Raw genomic sequence first — 20,850 nt, forward strand, 5'->3', positions numbered from 1 at the left:
CAACTAGCTTATATACCAGACTTCAAAGACTTTTTTTTTTTTTTTAGTTCTGCCTTCTCTTTTTATATATCATTAGAATAATTGTTTTTTTGCTTATCAAGTTCACTGGTTTATTTACAATGTCCAAACCTCTGCTTTTAATTCCACTTAAGCATTTTAAAAAAAAGCCTGGGCCAGGCGGTGGTGACGCACGCCTTTAATCCCAGCACTTGGGAGGCAGAGGCAGACGGATTTCTGAGTTTGAGAGTTCAAGGCCAGCCTGGTCTACAGAGTGAGTTCCAGGACAGCCAGGGCTATACAGAGAAACCCTGTCTCGAAAAACCAAAAAAAAAAAAAAATCCTTTCAGTAATGTTTTGATATCTACTAGTTCCATTTGAACTTTTAAAACGTTTACACACACACACACACACACACACACACACACACACCTTTAAAAACCAAACCAAAACAAGGAAAAGAAGGTCTCACTGTGTAGCCCAACCTATCTTGGAACACACTGCAATCCTCTTGCTTTAAAAAAAAAAAAAAGAATTATAGACCTGTATCACAGTTGGCCTTGGATCAGGTTTCACCAAATTTGTATTTATTGATACTTTTTCCCCCTTCCCTTTTCCCTCTTGCTCTGGCCTGCTCGCCCAGGGCCTCCAGCCCCCGTTTGCTCCCAGCCCTGCTCACTCCAGCCCAAATATACTGTAGCTGCCTTCAGACACCCATAAGAGGGCATCAGATCTCATTATGGATGATTGTGAACCACCATGTGGTTGCTAGGATTTGAACTGAAAAACTCTTAACCACTGAGCCATCTCACAAGCCCTATTGACAACTTTATTTTACACCTGATCTTAGCCAAAAGCCTGAGAAATCACACACACACACACACACACACACAATATATATATATAATTTTTTAATATCTTTGCATACTCGATCATATTTGCCTTTTCTGGGTCTATTTCTGTTGACAAATGTTTCTTCCAGTTATGAATAAGTCATATTTTCTTGCTTCTTCTTTGTTCTCTCTCTTCAAGACAGAGTTTCTTTGTATAATAGCCTTGGCTTTCCAGCCTCCTGAGTACTGAGATTAAAGGGTGTGCACCACCATACCTGGTTTTCTTGCTTCTTTGAGTGCCTTTTGTTTTGTTTTGTTTTGCCTTTTGTTTCTTGAAAACTCATATAGATCAGGCTGGCCTGGAACTCAGAGATCTCCCTGCCTCTGCTTCCAGAGTGTTGGGATTAAAGGCCCTGCTGGCTCAGCAGGTGACTTTTTATATCAGACACTATGGACCTACTGTAGGAATTAGCTTTAATTCTGAACCATCTATCTGCTCCACGCTGCCCATACTTTCCAAGTTGTTTCACCTCTGACTGGTAGGAACCTATTTCCTTCATTCAATGAGTCACTTACCCTACTGTTTTCTGTCCTGGGCTTTCTATCTTAGCCTCAAGATGTTTCCTTTATCAGACAGATGTGCAAACTTTGACTAAGCCAAAGGACTCAAGGGAAATCCTTCAGATTTCTGATGTCCCACTGCTGCAAAGCTCAATCTGCTCCAAGACTTTCCTTGGAGCTTGTAGATACTGTGGCCTCCCTCAAAGCCAAGCCTGTCTTAGCAGTTCAGCAGAACTGAGTTTAGTTTTGTATCTGAACACCTGCAAACTGCTACCAGGCGATAGGCTGAGTAATTATAGGGTTCAGCTCCATTTGCCTACCTATGCTGGGAACTACTAACTTGTGTTTGTTTTATATCCAAAGGTCATTGTTACTCAAGAGATGGATTCAACTTAAGTGCCTAACTACATGAATAGAAAAAGTAAATACAGCATGTGTGCATAGGAGTATTATTCAGCCACCAAAGAATGAATTTCTGTGATTTGTAGAAATACATACAGAACTCAAGGACATTATGTGACATGAAATAAGTCCAACAATGAAAGACAAACACCACATATAGATTTTAAACACTAATAATGATCTTAAAGGAGAAAATAAAAGTTATTACTAAGAAACCCTGTCTCGAAAAAAAAAAAAAAAAAAAAAAAAAGTTATTACTAGAACCTGGGGAGGATGTGGAAAGAGAATGGGTAGAGGATAGTAAATGAGTTCAGTGTGCAACTATAGAGATTAGCTTCAAATTCTCCACAGCACAGCAATGTAACTGCACAAAACAAAACCAAGTATTTAAAATTATCTAATAGGAACCAAATATGCTGGTACTTGTCTCTAATCCCAGCACTCAGGTGGTAGTGGCAGGCATATCTTTGTGAGTTCAAAGCCAGTCTGGTCTACATAGGGAGTTCCAGGCCAGATAAGGTTATACAGTGAAACCCTGTCTTGACAACAACATAAAGCTAATAGAGAAGATTTTTTGAATATCCCTAGCAGAAAAAAATGATAAATATATAAAGTACTACACATTATGTCAATTACCCAGGTGTGATCATTACACATTATGTATGTGCATTGAAATGACATACTGTACCTGCAGAATACATACAACTTCCTGATGGCAATTAAAAACCTTAAACAATATTTCACATATATTATACAGTTTCCAGCTGTTTAAGGCAGGACAGTCCATCTGGTCCATTACTCCTCCAGAGTAGAAAGCAGATATCTTCACAAACACACTTGCTGGTTAAAATAGACAACTTTTTGCGGTAATTCATGTATAATGAATACAACTCCCTCACAAAAATCACTTGAGTAGGATCACACTAATTACACTTTTTTTTTTTAGAGACAGGGTTTCTCTATGTAGCCCTGGCTGTCCTGGAACTCACTCTGTAGACCAGGCTAGCCTCAAACTCTAGAACTCAGAAATCCGTCTGCCTCTGCCTCCCAAGTGCTGGGATTAAAGGCGTGCACCACCACAGCCCGGCTAATTACACTTTTTGAATCACCAGTTTGAACTCTTACTCATAGTATCCTTTGATAGCATTCTTTAGCAGTCAACGGGTTGTCTCTTTCAGATGACGTCTCTGGATCACTTGCTATAATAGCTTTTCTCCTGTTTAATACTTGAAACTTCTGACTAGAGGTTCTAGCACTATCTCTAGAAGTACTGACACCATTGTTACCATTATAACTTATTTCAGGTGCACTAAGCTGTGTCTTCTAGGAAAACTGCTTTCATATCGGCTACCTCTACAAACAGCCTCTTTTCTGCATTCTGATTCCCAACTCCTAAAGCCTTTTCAGCAGTAATGGTCTTGATAGACTCTTAGGCATAATCTCAAGAGGTATTAGGGGGACACCTGAACCTGACAGCATCTATCCAAGCTCCCTGCATTTATATGGCCTTTATTATATGATCTTTTTGATGTTTGATAAGGTGTGACTTCTTGTTGAAAATACTACCACACTGACTGCACCTATAGCACTTATCTCTTGTATGAATTGGCTCATGCCTCATTAGATGTGATTTTCTAGTGAAAGATTTCCCACACTGACCACAAGTATAAGGCCTCTCTCCCGTATGGATTTTCTGATGGATCATAAGCTGTGTCTTTTCAAAAAAAGCTTTTTCGCAATCACTGCATTTATAGGTCTTCTCCCCTGTATGATGTCTCTGATGCTTAACGAGTTGCACCTTTTGAACAAATGCTTTCCCACACTCACTGCATTCAAAGGGTTTCTCCCCTGTGTGAATCCTCTGATGCCGAAGGAGCTGTGGCTTCCACGCAAAGGCTTTCCCACAGTCACCGCATTCAAAGGGCTTCTCCCCAGTGTGGGTTCTCTTGTGATGAAGGAGGCTCGACTTCTCAGTGAAGGCTTTCCCACACTCACTGCATTTGCAGGGTTTCTCACCCGTATGTGTTCTCTGGTGTGATACTATGCTTGACCTCTGGGAAAAGGCCCTTCCACACTCATTGCATTTGTAAGGTTTCTCCCCAGTGTGAGTTCTCTGATGTGTCAGGAGCGATGACCTTCCAGGGAATGTTTTTCCACATTCAGCACACCTATGTGGTTTCTCTACTAAATGATTTTTTTGATGTGTCAGGAGCTGTGACTTTTCAGGGAATGTTTTTCCATACTCAGCAAACCTATGTGGTTTCTCTGCTAAGTGACTTTTTTCATGTGTCAGGAGCTGTGACTTCTTGAAAAAGGCTTCTTCACAGTCATAACACTGATAGTTCTCTCCTGTATGGGTCATACAATGTTTAGCAAGTTGTGGCTTTCTGATGAAGGCCTCACCACATTCCCTGCTTCTATGTGGTTTCTCTCCTGTGTGAATCCTTTGATGCCTAATGAGAAGTGAGTTCCTCCTGAAGGGTTTTTTACATTCACTACATACACAGGGTTTCTTCCCTCTATGTGACCTCCGATGAGTAATAAGTTGTGAATTCCAAAAGAAAGTTTTTCTACAATCACTACATTTATAGTTTTTTTCTCCTGTATGTATTCTTCGATGAATGATAAATTTCAATTTCTGAGAGAAAGCTTTCCCACAGTCACTACAACGATAAGGTTTATTTATTGTGTGAATCATCTCCTGCCTGTTTTGCTGTGTTTTCCTACTGTAGGCTTTTCCATGTGTACAGGGTTTCTGTCCAGTATGAGTTCTCTGTTGCTGAATGACCAGAGACTTCCTGATGAAAGCCTTCTGACGTTCATCACAACCATCTGGTTCTTCTACTGAGTGAGTCTTTTGGTGAAGAGCGAGCAAGGACTTTTGTGCAAAAGTTTTTCCACATTCATTGCACTGATAGGGCTTCTCTCCTGTATGATTTCTCTGATGTACAATAAGCTGTGATTTCTTGTTAAAAATTCTACCACATTCCATGCATAAAAAGATTCCTGGATGTGTCGTTTGATTTGTAACGAGCTGTAACTCATTACTGCTTGCTTTTCTATACTCGTTACACTCGTGAGGTTTTCTTTTACTGTAGGGTCTGTCAAATTTTAGATAAAATAACAATTTCTTACTGACTTTACTTTTTTTTCTTCCACAGTTACTTTTTAGAATAAAAAAATTTAAAGGATTTTTTAGACTCCTTTCACATGTACCACATATATGGAATCTCATTTCTAAATAAACAGAGTTCATTCTTGGCTGACATATTTCCTCTAAAACGTTATCTCCATTGCCACTCTCCATTCTTTTAATAAGCTTGTCTTGTTTATCTTGAGGCCATTGTTCAGAATAACTGTCTAGCCAGATTTCTAGAAAAAAAAAAAAGAAAGAAAATAAATGCACCACACTACATAAATCCTTCAATGATTGTAGTTACAAATAAAACTTCTAAAATAAAGCCTACTATCCTGGGAAGAAGGTAAGCCCTCAAATAATATATACTAACTAGAACTAATTGGTTTTCTGTTTGTTTGTTTGCTTGCTTTGTAAACAGTTTTACTATGTAGCTCACACAGACCTCAAACTAAAAATTCCTCCTGACATAAATCTAATAAATACTAGAACTCCAGGCATTTGTCTTGGATAATGAAACATGAAAGTTAAATTTTGACTTACAAAGGTTATAAATATGCAGTAACCTGTGATTTTCGAACATATGTCCAGAACTCAGAAGCAAAAGATTATAAGAGGCAGGTAATTACTCAAACAAAATATACTAGAAACTGAGAATAAACAAATATAAACATAACACACTCTGCTTTTGAATGATATAAAGAGAAATTGGTTGAGATGCCAAGCAAGTAGAGGCTACCAACTTTATATCTGAAAGATGAGAAGCACTAACCTTCCACACCATAATTACATTATGAAAACCCACAGTAGCTGGTAATGGTGACCCACGTTTTTTAAAAAAGGTTTTTTGACAAAAGAGTTTTTCAGTGTAGACCTAGCTGTCCTGGAACTCCTCTGTAGCCCAGGCTGCCCTCAAACTCAGAGATCCACCTACCTCTACCTCCCAAGTGCTGGGATTAAAGGCATACACCATTACTGCCTAGAGTTGGCACATGTTTTTAGTTCCAGTACTTGGAAGGCAGAGGCAGGTAGATATCTGTCAGTTTGAAACCAGTCTGGTCTACATAGCAAGTTCCAGGCTACACAGTGGGATCCTGTCTCAATCAATCAATGAATGAATAAATGAAGAAGGAAACAATCTCAGAGCTAGCAAGATGACTTAGTGAGTAAAAGTGTCTGCTGTCAAGCATGATGGCCTAAGTTCATTCCCCAGAAACCACACAGTGAAAGAAGTGAGCGCACACACAAAATAAAAATGAAAAAAATAATGTTTTTAAATAATTTCCCTTAAGATCATCAACTGGAGAGATAGTTCAGTGGTTAAGATAATTGACTGCTCTTCCAGAGATTCTGAATTCAATTCCCAGCAACCACATGGTGGCTCACAACCATCTGTAATGGGATCTGATGCCCTCTTCTGGTGTGTCTGAAGACAGCTACAGTGTACTCATATGAAAAAATCAACTGTACTTGGGAGGCAGAGGCAGGCAGATTTCTGAGTTTGAGGCCAGTCTGGTCTACAGAGTGAGTTTCAGGACAGCCCAGGCTACACAGAGAAACCCTGTCTCGAAAAAACAAAAACAAAAAACAAAAAAAAAACAAAAAAAAACAAAACCAAAAACAAAAAAAGAAAAGAAAAAATCAACTGAATTACTGGCATCAGTAACTTGACCATCTCTAAAACAAATTTTTGCCTTTAAAATATTTTTATGACTTTTTTTATTTATATGTGTTTGTGCACATGCTCTTTTTGTTGTTGTTGTTGTTGTTTTGTTTTTTTGGGAAAAGGTTTCTCTGTGTAGCCCGGGCTGTCCTAGAACTCACTCTGTAGACCAGGCTGGCCTCGAACTCAGAAATCCGCCTGCCTCTGCCTCCCAAGTGCTGGGATTAAAGGCGTGCGCCACCACTGCCTGGCTGTGTGTGCACATACTCAAGCACACATACACGTTTGAAAATTAAAGGGCAAATTGAAGAGTCAGTTCTTTCCGTCTCCCATGTGGGGTTCAAGAATCAAACTAAGCATGTCACAGTTGTTAGCAAGTGCCTTTATTGACTGAGCCATCTCAACATCTGCTCTGTAGGACAGGCTGAGCTTAGATTGTGATGCTCCTTCTGTCTCAGCCTCTCAAGTTTACTGTTATCAAAGTTTTATACTTATCCCTTTTTATTTTTATTTTATTTATTTATTTATTTTTTGGTTTGTTTTTTCGAGACAGGGTTTCTCTGTGTAGCCCTGGCTGTCCTGGAACTCACTCTGTAGACCAGGCTAGCCTCGAACTCTCGAACTCTCGAACTCAGAAATCCACCTGCCTCTGCCTCCCAAGTGCTGGGATTAAAGGCGTGCGCCACCACTGCCCAGCACTTATCCCTTTTTAATTGGGCCAATAATTGAACCTATAAACAAATACATACATATAACCTATATAAGTGATGCTAATAATAGAAGTTATTGCAAACCACGAGAATGCTTTATATAACTTTAGAATGGGCAGATCAGTGTTATTCCTGATTACTTAACAAACTTGAGACCAGCCTGGAAGACCCTATTGAAAGAAAAAAAATATTTGTATTACATTATTGCATTTTTCCTTTGAAGTACAATTACATCTGAATTCCACATGATTGCTTATTAAACTTGTTTGCTGGGTTGATTTTTCTATAATTATGCTTGTTTTCTGGTGATGGGAATTGAACCAAAGGTCTTGTACAAATACATCTAGCCCTATCTGTTTCTCTTTTTGAGACAAGGACTCTCTATGAATTCTGGACTCAAATGCATGATAAAGTCTAGACTGGCTTCCAACTTACTGTTCTTCTGTCTCTACGTCACAGGTGCTAATATTAGAAGCATGTGCCTCCTCAGGTGGCATTGCTGAACATTTTGAGGATTTTATTGAGTGTGTGTGTGTGTGTGTGTCTGTGTGTGTGTGTGTGTCTGTGTGTGTGTGTGTGTGTGTGTGTGTGTGTGTGTTTTGAGACAGTGTCTCTGTATGTAGACCTGGTTGTCTTGGAACTCTCTCTGTAGATTAGGCTGGCCTCAAACTTACAGAGATCCACCTATTTCTACCTCCTGAGAGCTGGAATAAAAGACATGAAAGTGATGTTGTGGATCACTGTCCTCTGAGTATAACAGAAATATCACCTTAACTGACTCAGTTGAGCTCTTTAACATAGGGCTTGATGATATTCCATCACAGAAGATGGTCATGTTGGTTAGGTCTGGGAAATTTAATCCATGCTAGAGTCATCTGAGAAGAGGAAATCTCAATTGAGAAAAATGTCCCATCATATTTGCCGGTAGGCAAGTATTTTCTTGACTGATGATTGATGTGGCCCACTGTGGGTGGTGCCATCCTTGGGTAGGTGGTCCTGGAGTGTCTAAGAAAAGAAACTGAGCAAACCAGGATGAACAGGTCAATAAGTAGCACTCCTCCATCATTTCTACTTTAGTTCTGTGATGGAAGACTTGCCAGGATTTCCAATAAAAAGCTATTACTCTTTTTCTGAGTGAAAAGGTTTTTGATGGGGAATACATGTACTATCCAATTATCAAATATTAGAATCTGAGAGAAAGAAACAACCAGTGCTGCTGATATGGAGGAGAACGAAATAAAGACTTGATGGTTGATGCATAGATACGAAGGAGAATTAAGTCTACAGATTTGTTTGTTTGGGTTTTGTTTTTGCTGTTGTTTGGTTTGCTGTTTTGAGATGGAGTTTCTTGTGTACCCCTGGCTGTCCTGAAATTCACTTTGTAGACCAGCCTGGCCTTGAACTCATAGAGATCTGCCTGTCTCTGCCTCCCAAGTGCTGGGATTAAAACCATGCACCCACCCGGCTTAAATCTGGTGATTAAAAACAAGAATCATAAGCTAAAATCAGAGTCTACCTGCAGAATTTACAGCAAGTCATTTTATGAACTATGAGAGAAAGAAATAGTAATTTTGTGGTTTTGTGAGTTTTTTTTTTTTTTTGAGACAATATCTCATTTAGCCAGTCAAACTCACCGATAGCTTTGAGGATAGCCTTGAATTCTTTATCCTCCTGCCTCTACTTCCTAAGTGGTGGGAATAAAGGCATGCACTACTATGCCCAGACTCAAAGACTGTACTTTTAAAATAAAAAATAAAGGGCAGGAGATATGACTCAGTGGTTAAGAGCACTTGTTGCTCTTGCAAAAGATCCAGGTTTTGATCCATATGATCTAGTACTCATATGGGTGGATCACAATCATTCATAACTTCAGTTCCAAGGGATAGGATCCTTCTTCTGACCTCCTTGAGCACCAGGCACACATGGTATATATATACACACATTCAGGCAAAATATTCACACATATAAAATAAGTAAATCTAAAAAAATCCAAATAAAATTATAGAATATGTTTATCTAATCCCAGCTACTCCCAGCCTTGCAAATTCAAATCCCACTTGGGAAACTTAGTGAGACCCTGTCTTAAAAAAAAAAAAAAAAAAGCTAGAAGTCAGGCATGGTGGTACATGCTTTTAATCTCAGTATTTAGGAGGCAGAGTCGGGAGGATCACTGTGAATTCAGTCAGCCTGGTCAACAAAGCGAGTTCCAGAACAGCCAGGGCTACATAGTAAAACTCTGTCTCAAAAACAAACCAAAAAGGAGTTGGGTTGTAATTCAGTAGTAGATTACTTGCTTAGCATATGTAAAATACTAGCATCAATCCCTAGAACTGCAAACCCTTTGTGTATACAAACTCTATTTAATCTAAATTAATGAATTGTAGTAAACAATAATAAAACAATTGATTTATATATTTAAAGGTTTAGGAATAGAATCGTGTCAAAAAAACAAAACAAGAAAACCTTAAACTGGGCATAATAGCTTATACCTATAATCCCAGCACTCTAAAGGCTAGGTAGGAAAAGTATCATGTATACTGGGCTAGTCTGAGCTGCACAGTGAACTTTAAGCCACCCAGGTCTGTAGACTGAGAATCTAAACTGGAAAATTGAAAATTATTTAAGTCAGTTTGACTAAGTTACACCATTGCTGCTATTGTGGGGGGCACATGTATATTTCTGCACTTTGTTTCTGTCACACAATGGCATACAGAATCCTTAATTCTATCTACTTCTATAAAATAATAGTCCTACTCCCAGTCCAGTTTATAATTCTGACTTCAGCACAGCATCTAGTAAGCTTTAAAAATTCTGACAGATTCAAAGTTTTATCATGATTTCTAGGCATTTATAGCCCTTTTTTTCCCCTCCCCTGATCCTTCTGCTACATCTTATAATACTCACAAATATTTAATTACAAAGATATTTTCTGCCCTGGGACCTTTGCCACTACAGTTGTCTCAAGATTTAGGAACTTTAAATAAAATTTATGAACAATGCTTCAAATGTACTCACCTGATCCTGAAAGTTTTAAGGCTTAATTTTCACCCTTCCTAATGTTTGTGACTTCTTACCTAAAAAGTTTTGACTTAGGATTTCTTCATCCATAATCCATGACTCTTGCTGGTCTAGCTTGAAAGCTACATCAGGTTTGATGGTTTGATTACCTAGAAATTAGAAGCATAGAATTTGAACCCAAATGCTTTAGTGGTGAGACTCAAACATAAAGAAATTTTATTATAAAGACCAGGAAATGTAGGGCTGGAGAGAAGGTTCAGCGGTTAAGAGCATTTGCCAGGGTTCAGTTCCCAGCATGGTGGTTCATAATCATTTGTAACTCTAGTTCCATGGATCCAACCCACCTCTTCTGACCTCTGTGGCCATCAGACATGTATGTGATGCAAATGCATACGAGCAAAACGCACATGCACACAAAATAAATAAATCTAAAAACACCATTAAAGACCATGAAATAAAGCAAGTGACTGAAAAAAATCATTATATATATATAGAAATGGTATAGAAATGAGGAAATTTGAAATTTGAAACTAATTTCTAAATCAGTAAGCACATCAAAGGAACGCTTACTAGCCACACACTAAATTACGGCAGAAACTCTCACCCAAGAAGACAAGGCTGCTGTAGTTCTCCAACATCACATCTCTGTATAAACCCTTTTGAGTAGGGCTAAGCAGCTGCCATTCGTCCCAGGAGAAGTCTACAGCCACATCCTCAAATGATATCTGAAAAGCACAATCTCTGTTTGATGTGAAGTGACTCTCGTGGGGCCTTGCAGGACACAGCCTTGTGTCTCTGTGGCAGACAACCTCAGTGGTCTCTGACTCCTAGAACTGGTGTTAGGCTTTTAAGTGTGGGCTGACCTCACTGACCACAGGACATAATGACTGGAAGAGCTAGGATGCTCTGTCATAGATTAGGTTCTCAGAGAATGTTAACTTCCTTCTTAAGAGTTCTTTCTCTTCCCTAGGAAAGTCTAGTAGAAACATTGTAAGGTAACCTAGCACAGAGCCACATACAGCAGGAAACCAAGGCTCGAACGTTCCTACGAGGATATAAGAACTAGATCTTCTCCTAAGTGCACCTTGAGATGGCCTCAATCTTTTTGAACATCTGATGTTATGTGTTATTCAAGACTCTGTTCAAGAATCAAAGATATAAGCATCCAATAAACCACAGAAACTGTAAGGTAAATGTTTTTTTTTCTCAGCCGCTGAGCACTGGGACAATTAGTCACTCAGAGATGAATAAATACTATGATACACTAATATTACATTATACTTTGAAGATGAAATAAAATGTTATTCAAATTTGTATAATAGTAGGCTGGGTGTGGATTGATTAACATCTGTAATCCAAGGTACTAGGGAAGCTGGGGTGGGGAGCCAGTCTTAGCTACATAGCAAGACCTCCCTGGCTAGGAGTGGTGGCCTACACATCGAGTTCTAGGCCAGCCAAGGGTACGTAGTATCTTAGTTAGGGTTCCCATTGGTGTGAAGAGACACCGTGACCAAGGCAAGAGGACACTATTTAATTGGGGCTGGCTTACAGTTTCAGAGGTTTAGTCCATTGTCATGACAGCAGGAAGCACAACAATGTCCAGATAGACATGGTGCTGGAGAAGGAGCTGAGCGTTCTACATCTTTATCCGAAGGCAGCCTGGAGAAAACTGTCTTTTGCACTGGGTAGAGCCTTAGCATAGGAGTCCTCAAAGCCTATCTACACAGTGACACACTTCCTCCAACAACACCACACCTTCTCCAATAAGGCCACACCTCCTAATAGTGCCACTCTCTATAGCCAAGTATTCAAACACACGAGTCTATGGGGGCCATGCCTATTCACACAGTGAGGCCTGTAGAGCATGCCTTGTGTACTGTATGGATGCATCACCTGTCAATTAAAAAGCCTATGGACTATGGCTTAGGCAGGAAACAGAGTTGGGATATCTGGGAGAGAGAAAGGCTTCAGGGAGAGAGTCAGGTATGGGAAGATTCAGAGGGAAAGTGTGAGGAGACAGACTGATGCAGGGTGCCTGAGCACAGGTAACCAGTCACATGGCAGAATGTAGGTTGAAACAATTGAGTTATCTAAGGTTTTGTTGTAGATTTGGTCTAACGTTTGCATTATGTTATTTGGGTTCCCAAAATGTCATGAGACTCCATATGTAAGTCCCTGCCCCCAGTTGGTTCTGACTGGTAAATAAAGTCGCCAGAGGCAAGGAGACAGAGAGGGGACTTTAGGATTCACTGGCAAGGAGATAAAGAGCAAAAGGAGAACCACCGTGCTGGGAAAGCAAAAAGCTCAGGCCTGAGAAGTGCAGGAAGAGAGAGAGCACGCCAAACATCTAAGAGCTGCCCCAGGGTGCTCCCCCGACTGGGTCCTGGGTGGCCGGGATGGAAAATAGGTTTTAATAAGTAATAACTCAGGAATATGGGAGGGGAAAGTGTGTTACCCATGTGGATATTTGGGAGTGCTCCAGCCAATGAGCGCTCTCTCACTCTCTCTCGAACTCTGCTCTGCTGTTGCCAGGGCGACTGGACAGCTTTCTGCCTACTGCAACAGCTTTGATCTGATTAGAGTAGAGCCTAGCTATATGGTCAAGGTATCTGTAAATATATTTTGAGTCTGAGTTTTATTACTGGGAGCACAGGACTGGGAGGAAGAACCGGCCATAACTTCTACAAAATGGCGCTCAACTTAACGGCAATTAGTACTCAAGCTTTTTTTTTTCCGAGACAGGGTTTCTCTATGTATCTCTGGCTGTCCTGGAACTCACTCTGTAGACCAGGCTGGCCTAGAACTCAGAAATCCACCTGCCTCTGCCTCCCAAGTGCTGGGATTAAAGGCGTGCGCCACCACCGCCCGGCAAGTACTCAAGCTTTTATACCCTAAAAAGGCCCGTGTAAAAAGTGGGAAATAGTCAGGCTAGCCAGAAAAACAGATCTGGTCTCTAAAAAAAATAAAATAAAATAAAATAAAATAAAATAAAATAAAATAAAATAAAATAAAATAAAATAAAATAAAATAAAATAAATAAATAAATAATGAAAACAGACCAAAGCGAAAGCACAAGAGTAGCAGCTGGGAAGGAGGTTTCCTAGTCAAGGAGCAGGGACCTACAGAGAGATAGTACAGAAGACCTCTTTTAAGAAAGCCCCCACTGAATTTAAAAACAGAACACAGAACTTGGGGCTTCTCCTAAAGGCAGAGCACAGTGGTAGCCACTGAGGGGGAGGAACCAGCTCCGGGTCACACACAGACTGAATGTAGCCAATGCAAGGGTGGATGACAAAACCTGTGGAGACTTCCTGGAGACCACAGCTTCGGGATAAGCCACTTCAGGTTCTCCCAAACTTGGCATGCAGGTTAGCCCAGTCTGATCCTGTGGGAATTAATGCCCTGTGTTCTTGGCATGCAGAAATGCAGCTCTAAGTTGGCTGCTTCAGCCAAAATCGGGAGGAAGGCAGAAATGCCTCTCCTTGTAAACAATGGGACAGGGTTGTGGACAGGAGCAGCACAATGTCTGAGCTAAAAACACAGCAGACACGGGAGACAGAGACAGGCAGGTCTATACAAGAAAGTCAGGAGAAGATCCTCTTCTGATAGATACAGCCACTTGCGAATGACAGTCTGAAATTCAAAATGACATTTTTTTTTCCTTAAAGGTACTATATAGGTTCTTGCTTAATAATAAATCGGAGGGGCCTGAGTAATTAAAAAATGCACATCAATCTTAAAGTTATATAAAGAGAAAGTGAATATGGGCATATTTATTCATATAAGGTTATATTTATAATTTCTTTTTTTTCTTTTTTTTTTAGTTTTTCGAGACAGCGTTTCTCTGTGTAGCTCTGGCTGTCCTGGAACTCACTCTATAGACCAGGCTGGCCTTGAACTCAGAAATCCACCTGCCTCTGCCTCCCAAGTGCTGGGAATAAAGGCGTGTGCCACCACTGCCCAGCTTGTTTATAATTTCAAATAGACAGATAATGCTTTTCTGTTGCCAAAAAGTATTTTGCCCTAGGAATGATATATTTTGCTGATCAATATGGGGACCCAGAGTTGGGGTTGGGTAGAGTTGTTTTGCTTTTATCCATAGAAAAAGAAAAGCTATACTCATGAGAGTTAACAGGGGGTAGAGTTTCACACTAATCTGAGCAGCCAGCCGGTCTCCTTGGAATGTGGGGCTCCCACAGGAGAACTAATAGCAGCTAATGAGAGCTAACATAAAATAGGGAGTCATACTAGTCTGAGCAACGTGGGCTTCCATGGGAGAACTGGTTACAATTCACACTAGCACATGATACATAAACAAACACAAGGAAAAGCCTCTAAGCATATACAATATTACTTGGGAATATGTTTATACAATAAATGGAAGAGAATCTGAATAAAATTGAATATAGAGGATATTAAATTAAGAGAAAAAAGGGCATGTTAAATAAATTCACATAGATAATAATCTCCGGGCTGGAGAGATGGCTCAGCGGTTAAGAGCACTGACTGCTCTTCCAGAGGTCCTGAGTTCAAATCCCAGCAACCACATGGTGGCTCACAACCATCCGTAATGAGATTGGATGCCCTCTTCTGGTGTGTCTGAAGACAGCTACAGTGTACTCATCAATACAATAAATAAATAAATATTTAAAAAAAAAATAAAATACAACAACAAACCCAACTATGAAAAAAAAATAATCTCCAAAGATGGGAGGAAGAAATAAGAATTGATATAAACGTTTTTCAAGGGTACATAGATAATAAATAAATCAATAAATCCAAGCCTTTGATCTCAATGCATGGGAGGCAAAGGCAGGGACAGAAAGGTTCCTTGTAAGTTCACAGCCAGCCTAATTTACAAAACAAGTCTAAGTCAGCTCAGGTTACACAGAGAAACTCTGTCTCAATAAATAATAATTGATTCTGACTGTTTTAATTGTTTAAAATTATCAAAATGAAGGAGGTTATAAGTTCAGTGGTTACGATGATATTATACACTCTCTATGAAAGAGGTCAAAATAAAACAGACCTGGGTAGGAAAGGGGCTACTAATGTGGATCAAGCTATATTTTTAATGACTTCAGACTGCCAAAGGACATGTTATGTTGGAAGAGAAACTCTGTCTTTATGTTAACAGGAAAGAAGAAAAGGCTTTGGACTCCTTCCAAAGTAATAAGGATTAGATTTGGTAGAAGGAGACCCCCTGAAGATCTCAGCTTCAGACAGAAGGAAAATCAAAAGGACCAAATGCACTGGTAATATATATTGTTAAACCCTCTATTAAAACAACTCTGAGCTAGGCGGTGGTGGCGCACGCCTTTAATACCAGCACTTGGGAGGCAGAGGCAGGCGGATTTCTGAGTTCGAGGCCAGCCTGGTCTACAGAGTGAGTTCCAGGACAGCCAGGGCTACACAGAGAAACCCTGTCTCGAAAACCAAAAAAAAAAAGAATAACCATTTTTCTAATTTTCTTGGTTTCCCAAATAGGAATTCTTACCCCAATTTAGCAGGAAGCAATTCTAAAAATCCCAGTCCCTTACATTGGGGTGGATGGTTTGGGTTATTTTATAAATTATACATATGTGGTCATTTTAAGGGATGATTTACAAATAGTTATGGTCTTGGATAGGGAGGAAATGCACTAGAGAGGTTAGATTAAGGATTTCTTTTCTCTCCTCTCTTACTCTTTTTCCTTAGGTAAAAAAAAGGGGATTGAGAAGAAAAAAGGATGGGGAATATTGAAATACTATAAGAAATTAGACAAATAGGGGCAGATTATTGAGTCTACTCTTAAACCAAAAATCATTTTATAGTCACAATCTTACATTGGGAGAGATCTTTATATTTTGATACAGAAATGAGGTTATATTTTGTTACATTGGTACAAAATTTTGTATATTGATACAGGTTCAAGGTTTTCATTGGTATAAATCTTTGTATATAGATATAAAATTTAAGATTAATTTGTTACAACATAATATTTGTATGTTTCAACGCTTGTATAGGTATTGTGCCTATGCAACTCATTTAATAATACAAGGTCTGGTCCCAGTCCTTTCAATAGCTGCTATTACAAACTTTAAGATAATTAAGTAATGCAAGTTAATAGTCAATCAATTGAATGCTTGGTCATATTAGATTGTAGACTCAATTGTCTCAAAATTATACATCCTGTTGCTTGGTCAAATATACTATATATAGATAGAAGATGGTCTTCAAAACCTTCAGAGATCCACAGAATATGGCACTTAAAATTATTTCATTATTAAAAGACGTAGTGAGTTGGCCTGCTGCTGTTTGTATTCTGGTGTTGATACTGCTTCCTCAAGAGGGGTTGCCCTCAACAAGCAGTCCATCATGTACTCAGGCGATCTCATGTGAACCTTCTCCCCATTTCCACTCGTCAATAACAGACTAGAGCCTATGATTAGTCAGTGGAGGGAAAAGGTGGGACAGGAGCTTTGAAAGTGAGAGGAAGGCAGGAGGAGAAAAGGAAGGTGAATGGAGAAGAGAGGACAGAGGAAGAGAAGGAGAAGCCATGACGGACCAGAACCACATAGCCAGGAGAAACCACAAGTAGCAAGGAGTCTTATAGCTGGGGAACAAGTTAGTATAGTGTTAGAGCTGCCCAATCTAGGCATATAACTTATAATATCTGGATTATATGGGTTTTTTACAAGCTTAGTAGGGTTGGGAATTCCAACAACAAAAAGGTCTTTTAACTATGAGACAAACCTGTTCCTGATAATATCCCCGTTCTACTTCAAAGAAGATGATAAGCATCAATAACTCCATATGGAGTTGCTTCAATTATGGCAAACTAGACACTGGCAAAGAAAATGCTCATGCTTCAACTACAGACAAACGGATACAGGGAAGTAGACTGACAATCTCTACCAAGACAGGGTAAGCAAGTCCTTCATAAGCCCTTCTTCAGAAAAAGTGTGTCATATTCTGGGCCAAAAGGCTGAAGATAGTTGCTCTAACATTATAGAGACGATATTAGGGACTGTCCAGGGAATCAGCTGTCTCTGTCATTTCTGTAATTTTTGGAAGCTGTATCCCTGAGCTTCCTGCATACTCAGGTAATACTCCTTCTGAGGTCTCTGATGGGGTTGAAGAGTAGACAGTCATAGTCTTACTGCAAGCTTAAGTTGTAAGATTTAAGAAGATGTTCTAGGTCTAAGACAATGTTGTTAGGATGAAAACGCAAATTAGGATAGAAATTGAGTTAAAGTACAAAACTTTGAAGATACTAAAATAGGATAGATAATAGAATATTTTCTAAAGTTGCCAAATACTAAGGACTAGACATTGTAAATGTATATCATATCTTATAGTTTTCATAGTTGTTATAATTGCATTCAACTTATATTTGAAAGGAGCCTTTTATATGACTAAAAAAACCTGGACATTGTAAATGTTTATCGTACCTTATAGTTTTTATAATTGTTTCGTAACTGTATTCAATTTATATTTGAAAGGAGCCTTTTACATGACCAGTGCATTTGGTCCGTTTGATTTTTCTCCTGTCTGAAGCCGAGATCTTCAGGGATTCTCTTTCTATCAAATCTAATCCTCATTACTTTGGAAGGAGTCCAAAGGTCTTTTCTTCTTTGTAGAATTGTAGAGAGTATCTTATGTACTGTATGGATGCATTCCCTGTCAATTAAAAAGCCTATGGCTTATGGCTTATACAGGAAACAGAGGTGGGACATCTGAGAGAGAGAAAGGATTCTGGGAGAGAGCCAGGAGTGGGGAGATTCGCTGGGAAGGTGTGAGGAGACAGACTGATGCAGGACGCCTGAGCACTGGCAACCAGCCATGTGGCAGAACGTAGGTTAAAATAATTGGGTTTTCTAAGTTTTGATCTAATCAGAGTAGAGCCTAGCTCTATGGCCAAGGTATTTATAAATATATTTTGAGCCTGAGTTTTATTTCTGGGAGCATTGGGCTGGAAGGAAGAACCATCTATAACTTCTACAGAGACCCATTCTCTTATTCTTGTTTTTACCTCCTCCTCTTTCTCCTCTCCCTTTTCCCCTTCCTCCTCCTCCTCTTCTTTGTTTTTTTGTTTTTTGTTTATGTTTTGTTGTTGTTGTTGTTTTCGAGACAGGGTTTCTCTGTGTAGCCCGGGCTGTCCTGGAACTCACTCTGTAGACCAGGCTGGCCTCGAACTCAGAAATCCGCCTGCCTCTGCCTCCCAAGTGCTGGGATTAAAGGCATGTGCCACCACTTCCTGGCTGTTTTTTTTTCAAGACAGGGTTTCTCTGTGTAGCTTTGCCTGTCCTGGAACTAGGTCTATAGACCAGGGTGGTCTTGAACTCAGCGATCAGTCTGCCTCTCCCTCTTGAGTGCTGAGATTAAAGGTATGAGCTTGGGCTGGAGAGATGGCTCAGTGGTTAAGAGCACTGACTACCTCGTCCTGAGTTCAAGTCCCAGCAACCACATGGTGGCTCACAACCATCTGCAATGCAATCTGATGCCCTCTTCTGGTGTGTCTGAAGAGAGTGACACTTTACTCATACATAAAATAAATAAATAAAACTCTTTTAAAAAATAAAAATAAATCAATCAATAAATAAAGGCATGGGCTCTCACTCCCAGTCAAGTAAGAAGATTTCATGTGAGTGTATGGGCTAAATTCTCAAGTATATTTTGTAAACAAAACAAAACACCTATTATTTTTGTTTCCTCTCCTACCTACTTTTAAATAGGATCTTACTATGTAACCCAGGTTGGCAGGAGCTCACAATGTACCCTATGCTAGCCTCAAACTCTTGATCCTCTTAACCTAGCCTTTCAAATATGCTCTAAAAACAGAATGACCCAGGGATTTAGGCTATGTGATGATACAAAGGTTATCGGTTTTTTACTAAAGATAATGGTAATGGTCTTTGGTCTAAAAGAGACCCTGTCTGAAACAAAGCAAAAACAGACAAACTTCATATGAAACAAATGATCTAGACCAGATTAAGAACTCCAAGCAGGATCCCTATCAGTGTAGCTGCATATCTGTTCTCACACTGTACATTCCCATTTCAATCTGGGACTAAGTTCTGTGGATATTCTCATCTTACTGACGCTGTTCCAGCGTAAAGACCTTGAAATCACTCCAGCTTGCTGGCCACATTCTGAAGTCAGGAACTGGAACTAGGGGAAAGGTATTCAAATAGAACTTGGAAGCTGTCTGGCTCTCCAATGGGTTGAGCAATCTTTTCCTGGTAAGGCAACTGCTAAGACTCATTCAAGCCATGAAATTCAAGAACTCTTGGTCTTCTTGCTTTCTGAATGCAGGGACTATATGAATCAACCATGCCCATCTCAAGGTCATGGTTGCATGCCTTCGTGCATTCCTAGCATAGGTGGTTTCTTTGAGGTCTTGGGGTGCTTCTATCCAGACCTCCTGAGGACACTTGTCTTCATTCTGACTCTGGACCCAGTACTTCTCCATTCCCCCCTTTCTCCAGTTCTCACTCTATACTCCAGGTCTACAAAACTCAGAGACATTGTATTCAGAGCTCCTCCCTCAGTAAGTAGTGAGATATCCCCTCATTTGTGCCAATGGTTAGATCAATTTCAAGGGAAGTTGGGAGGTATTTCTTGGGTTTTAGGTTCTCCTTTATCTCATTGCAGAAGTGATACAAGACCAACTCGTTATTCTTTGTGGTTTGCTGCTTTAACTTTAAATGACCACTTGGCACCTAAAGCTTAGCTTCATTAGTCCATCTATTGATTAGTATTATTTGTCCATCTATTGATTAGTATTAGGTGAAGGGCTATAATGACCACCCATCCTGCTACATGACTTAATTCTCTTTCTTTAAACCATAACCTAAACTAATGTGTATTTAAGACTCCTGTCTTAGTTTCTAAAACAGTGGTCCAAGTTCTTTAAATTCATGTTTTAAGCTCATATCAAGGAATTCTGTACAAACCAATCTGGGAAATATAACAATTTCAGGGTTGCTACTGGGGAACTTGTTTCCTAGACCATCCATTTAAATAGCTATTAAATAGTTTTAATATTTTCTTTTATTATAATGAAAATCTATTTAGTCTAAACCTAAGACCTTTCTTGTTGCAGATTCATGTAAGCCTCATCAACTCTGAGTAGAAAAAAAAATCATGCCGTAGGATATAAATAACTCACCTTTGATTCTGTCATCTTCTGCTATACTTAAGAAACTCAAGGTGTCATGACTTTTTTCTGTCCTGATTCCAGAGAGAAATGTTTGGAACCTAAGAACACATTCTCATTCTTGAGTCAACCTTTTATTTGTCTCATAGGAACTGTTTTATTCCTGTGAGATGTGGCCTGTGGAGAAACAAGATACATTATGTTAGTAAGTATCATTACGTTGGAGGTGCGAATCTTGGTTTTCTCTTAATGGGAACTCAGATAATTTAAAGCCTCAGGCTAAATGTCACAAATGAAAGAAATTGGAGTTTGGCATCCATGGCTGTCCTGGAACTCACTCTGCAGACCCGGCTGCCCACAAACTCAGAGATCTGCTTGATTCTGCCTCC

At 39.6% G+C, this 20,850-nt stretch overlaps 1 protein-coding gene across 1 annotated transcript; it reads right to left on the minus strand.

Annotated features, from left to right (window-relative positions):
* Nucleotides 1–3,291: 3,291 nt before the first annotated feature.
* Znf605 (zinc finger protein 605) lies at nucleotides 3,292–20,488 on the minus strand. The gene is made up of 4 exons (XM_028777365.1): nucleotides 20,474–20,488; nucleotides 10,925–11,045; nucleotides 10,377–10,469; nucleotides 3,292–5,165 (listed from the first exon to the last, which is right to left on the minus strand). Exons 1-4 carry the CDS (start codon nucleotides 20,486–20,488, stop codon nucleotides 3,292–3,294), a joined length of 2,103 nt encoding a protein of 700 aa, XP_028633198.1.
* Between the last annotated feature and the right edge of the window lie 362 nt (nucleotides 20,489–20,850).

The sequence above is a fragment of the Grammomys surdaster genome, unplaced genomic scaffold (genome assembly GCF_004785775.1).
Source record: "Grammomys surdaster isolate TR1022 unplaced genomic scaffold, NIH_TR_1.0 309, whole genome shotgun sequence".
Taxonomy (NCBI): Eukaryota; Metazoa; Chordata; class Mammalia; order Rodentia; family Muridae; genus Grammomys; species Grammomys surdaster.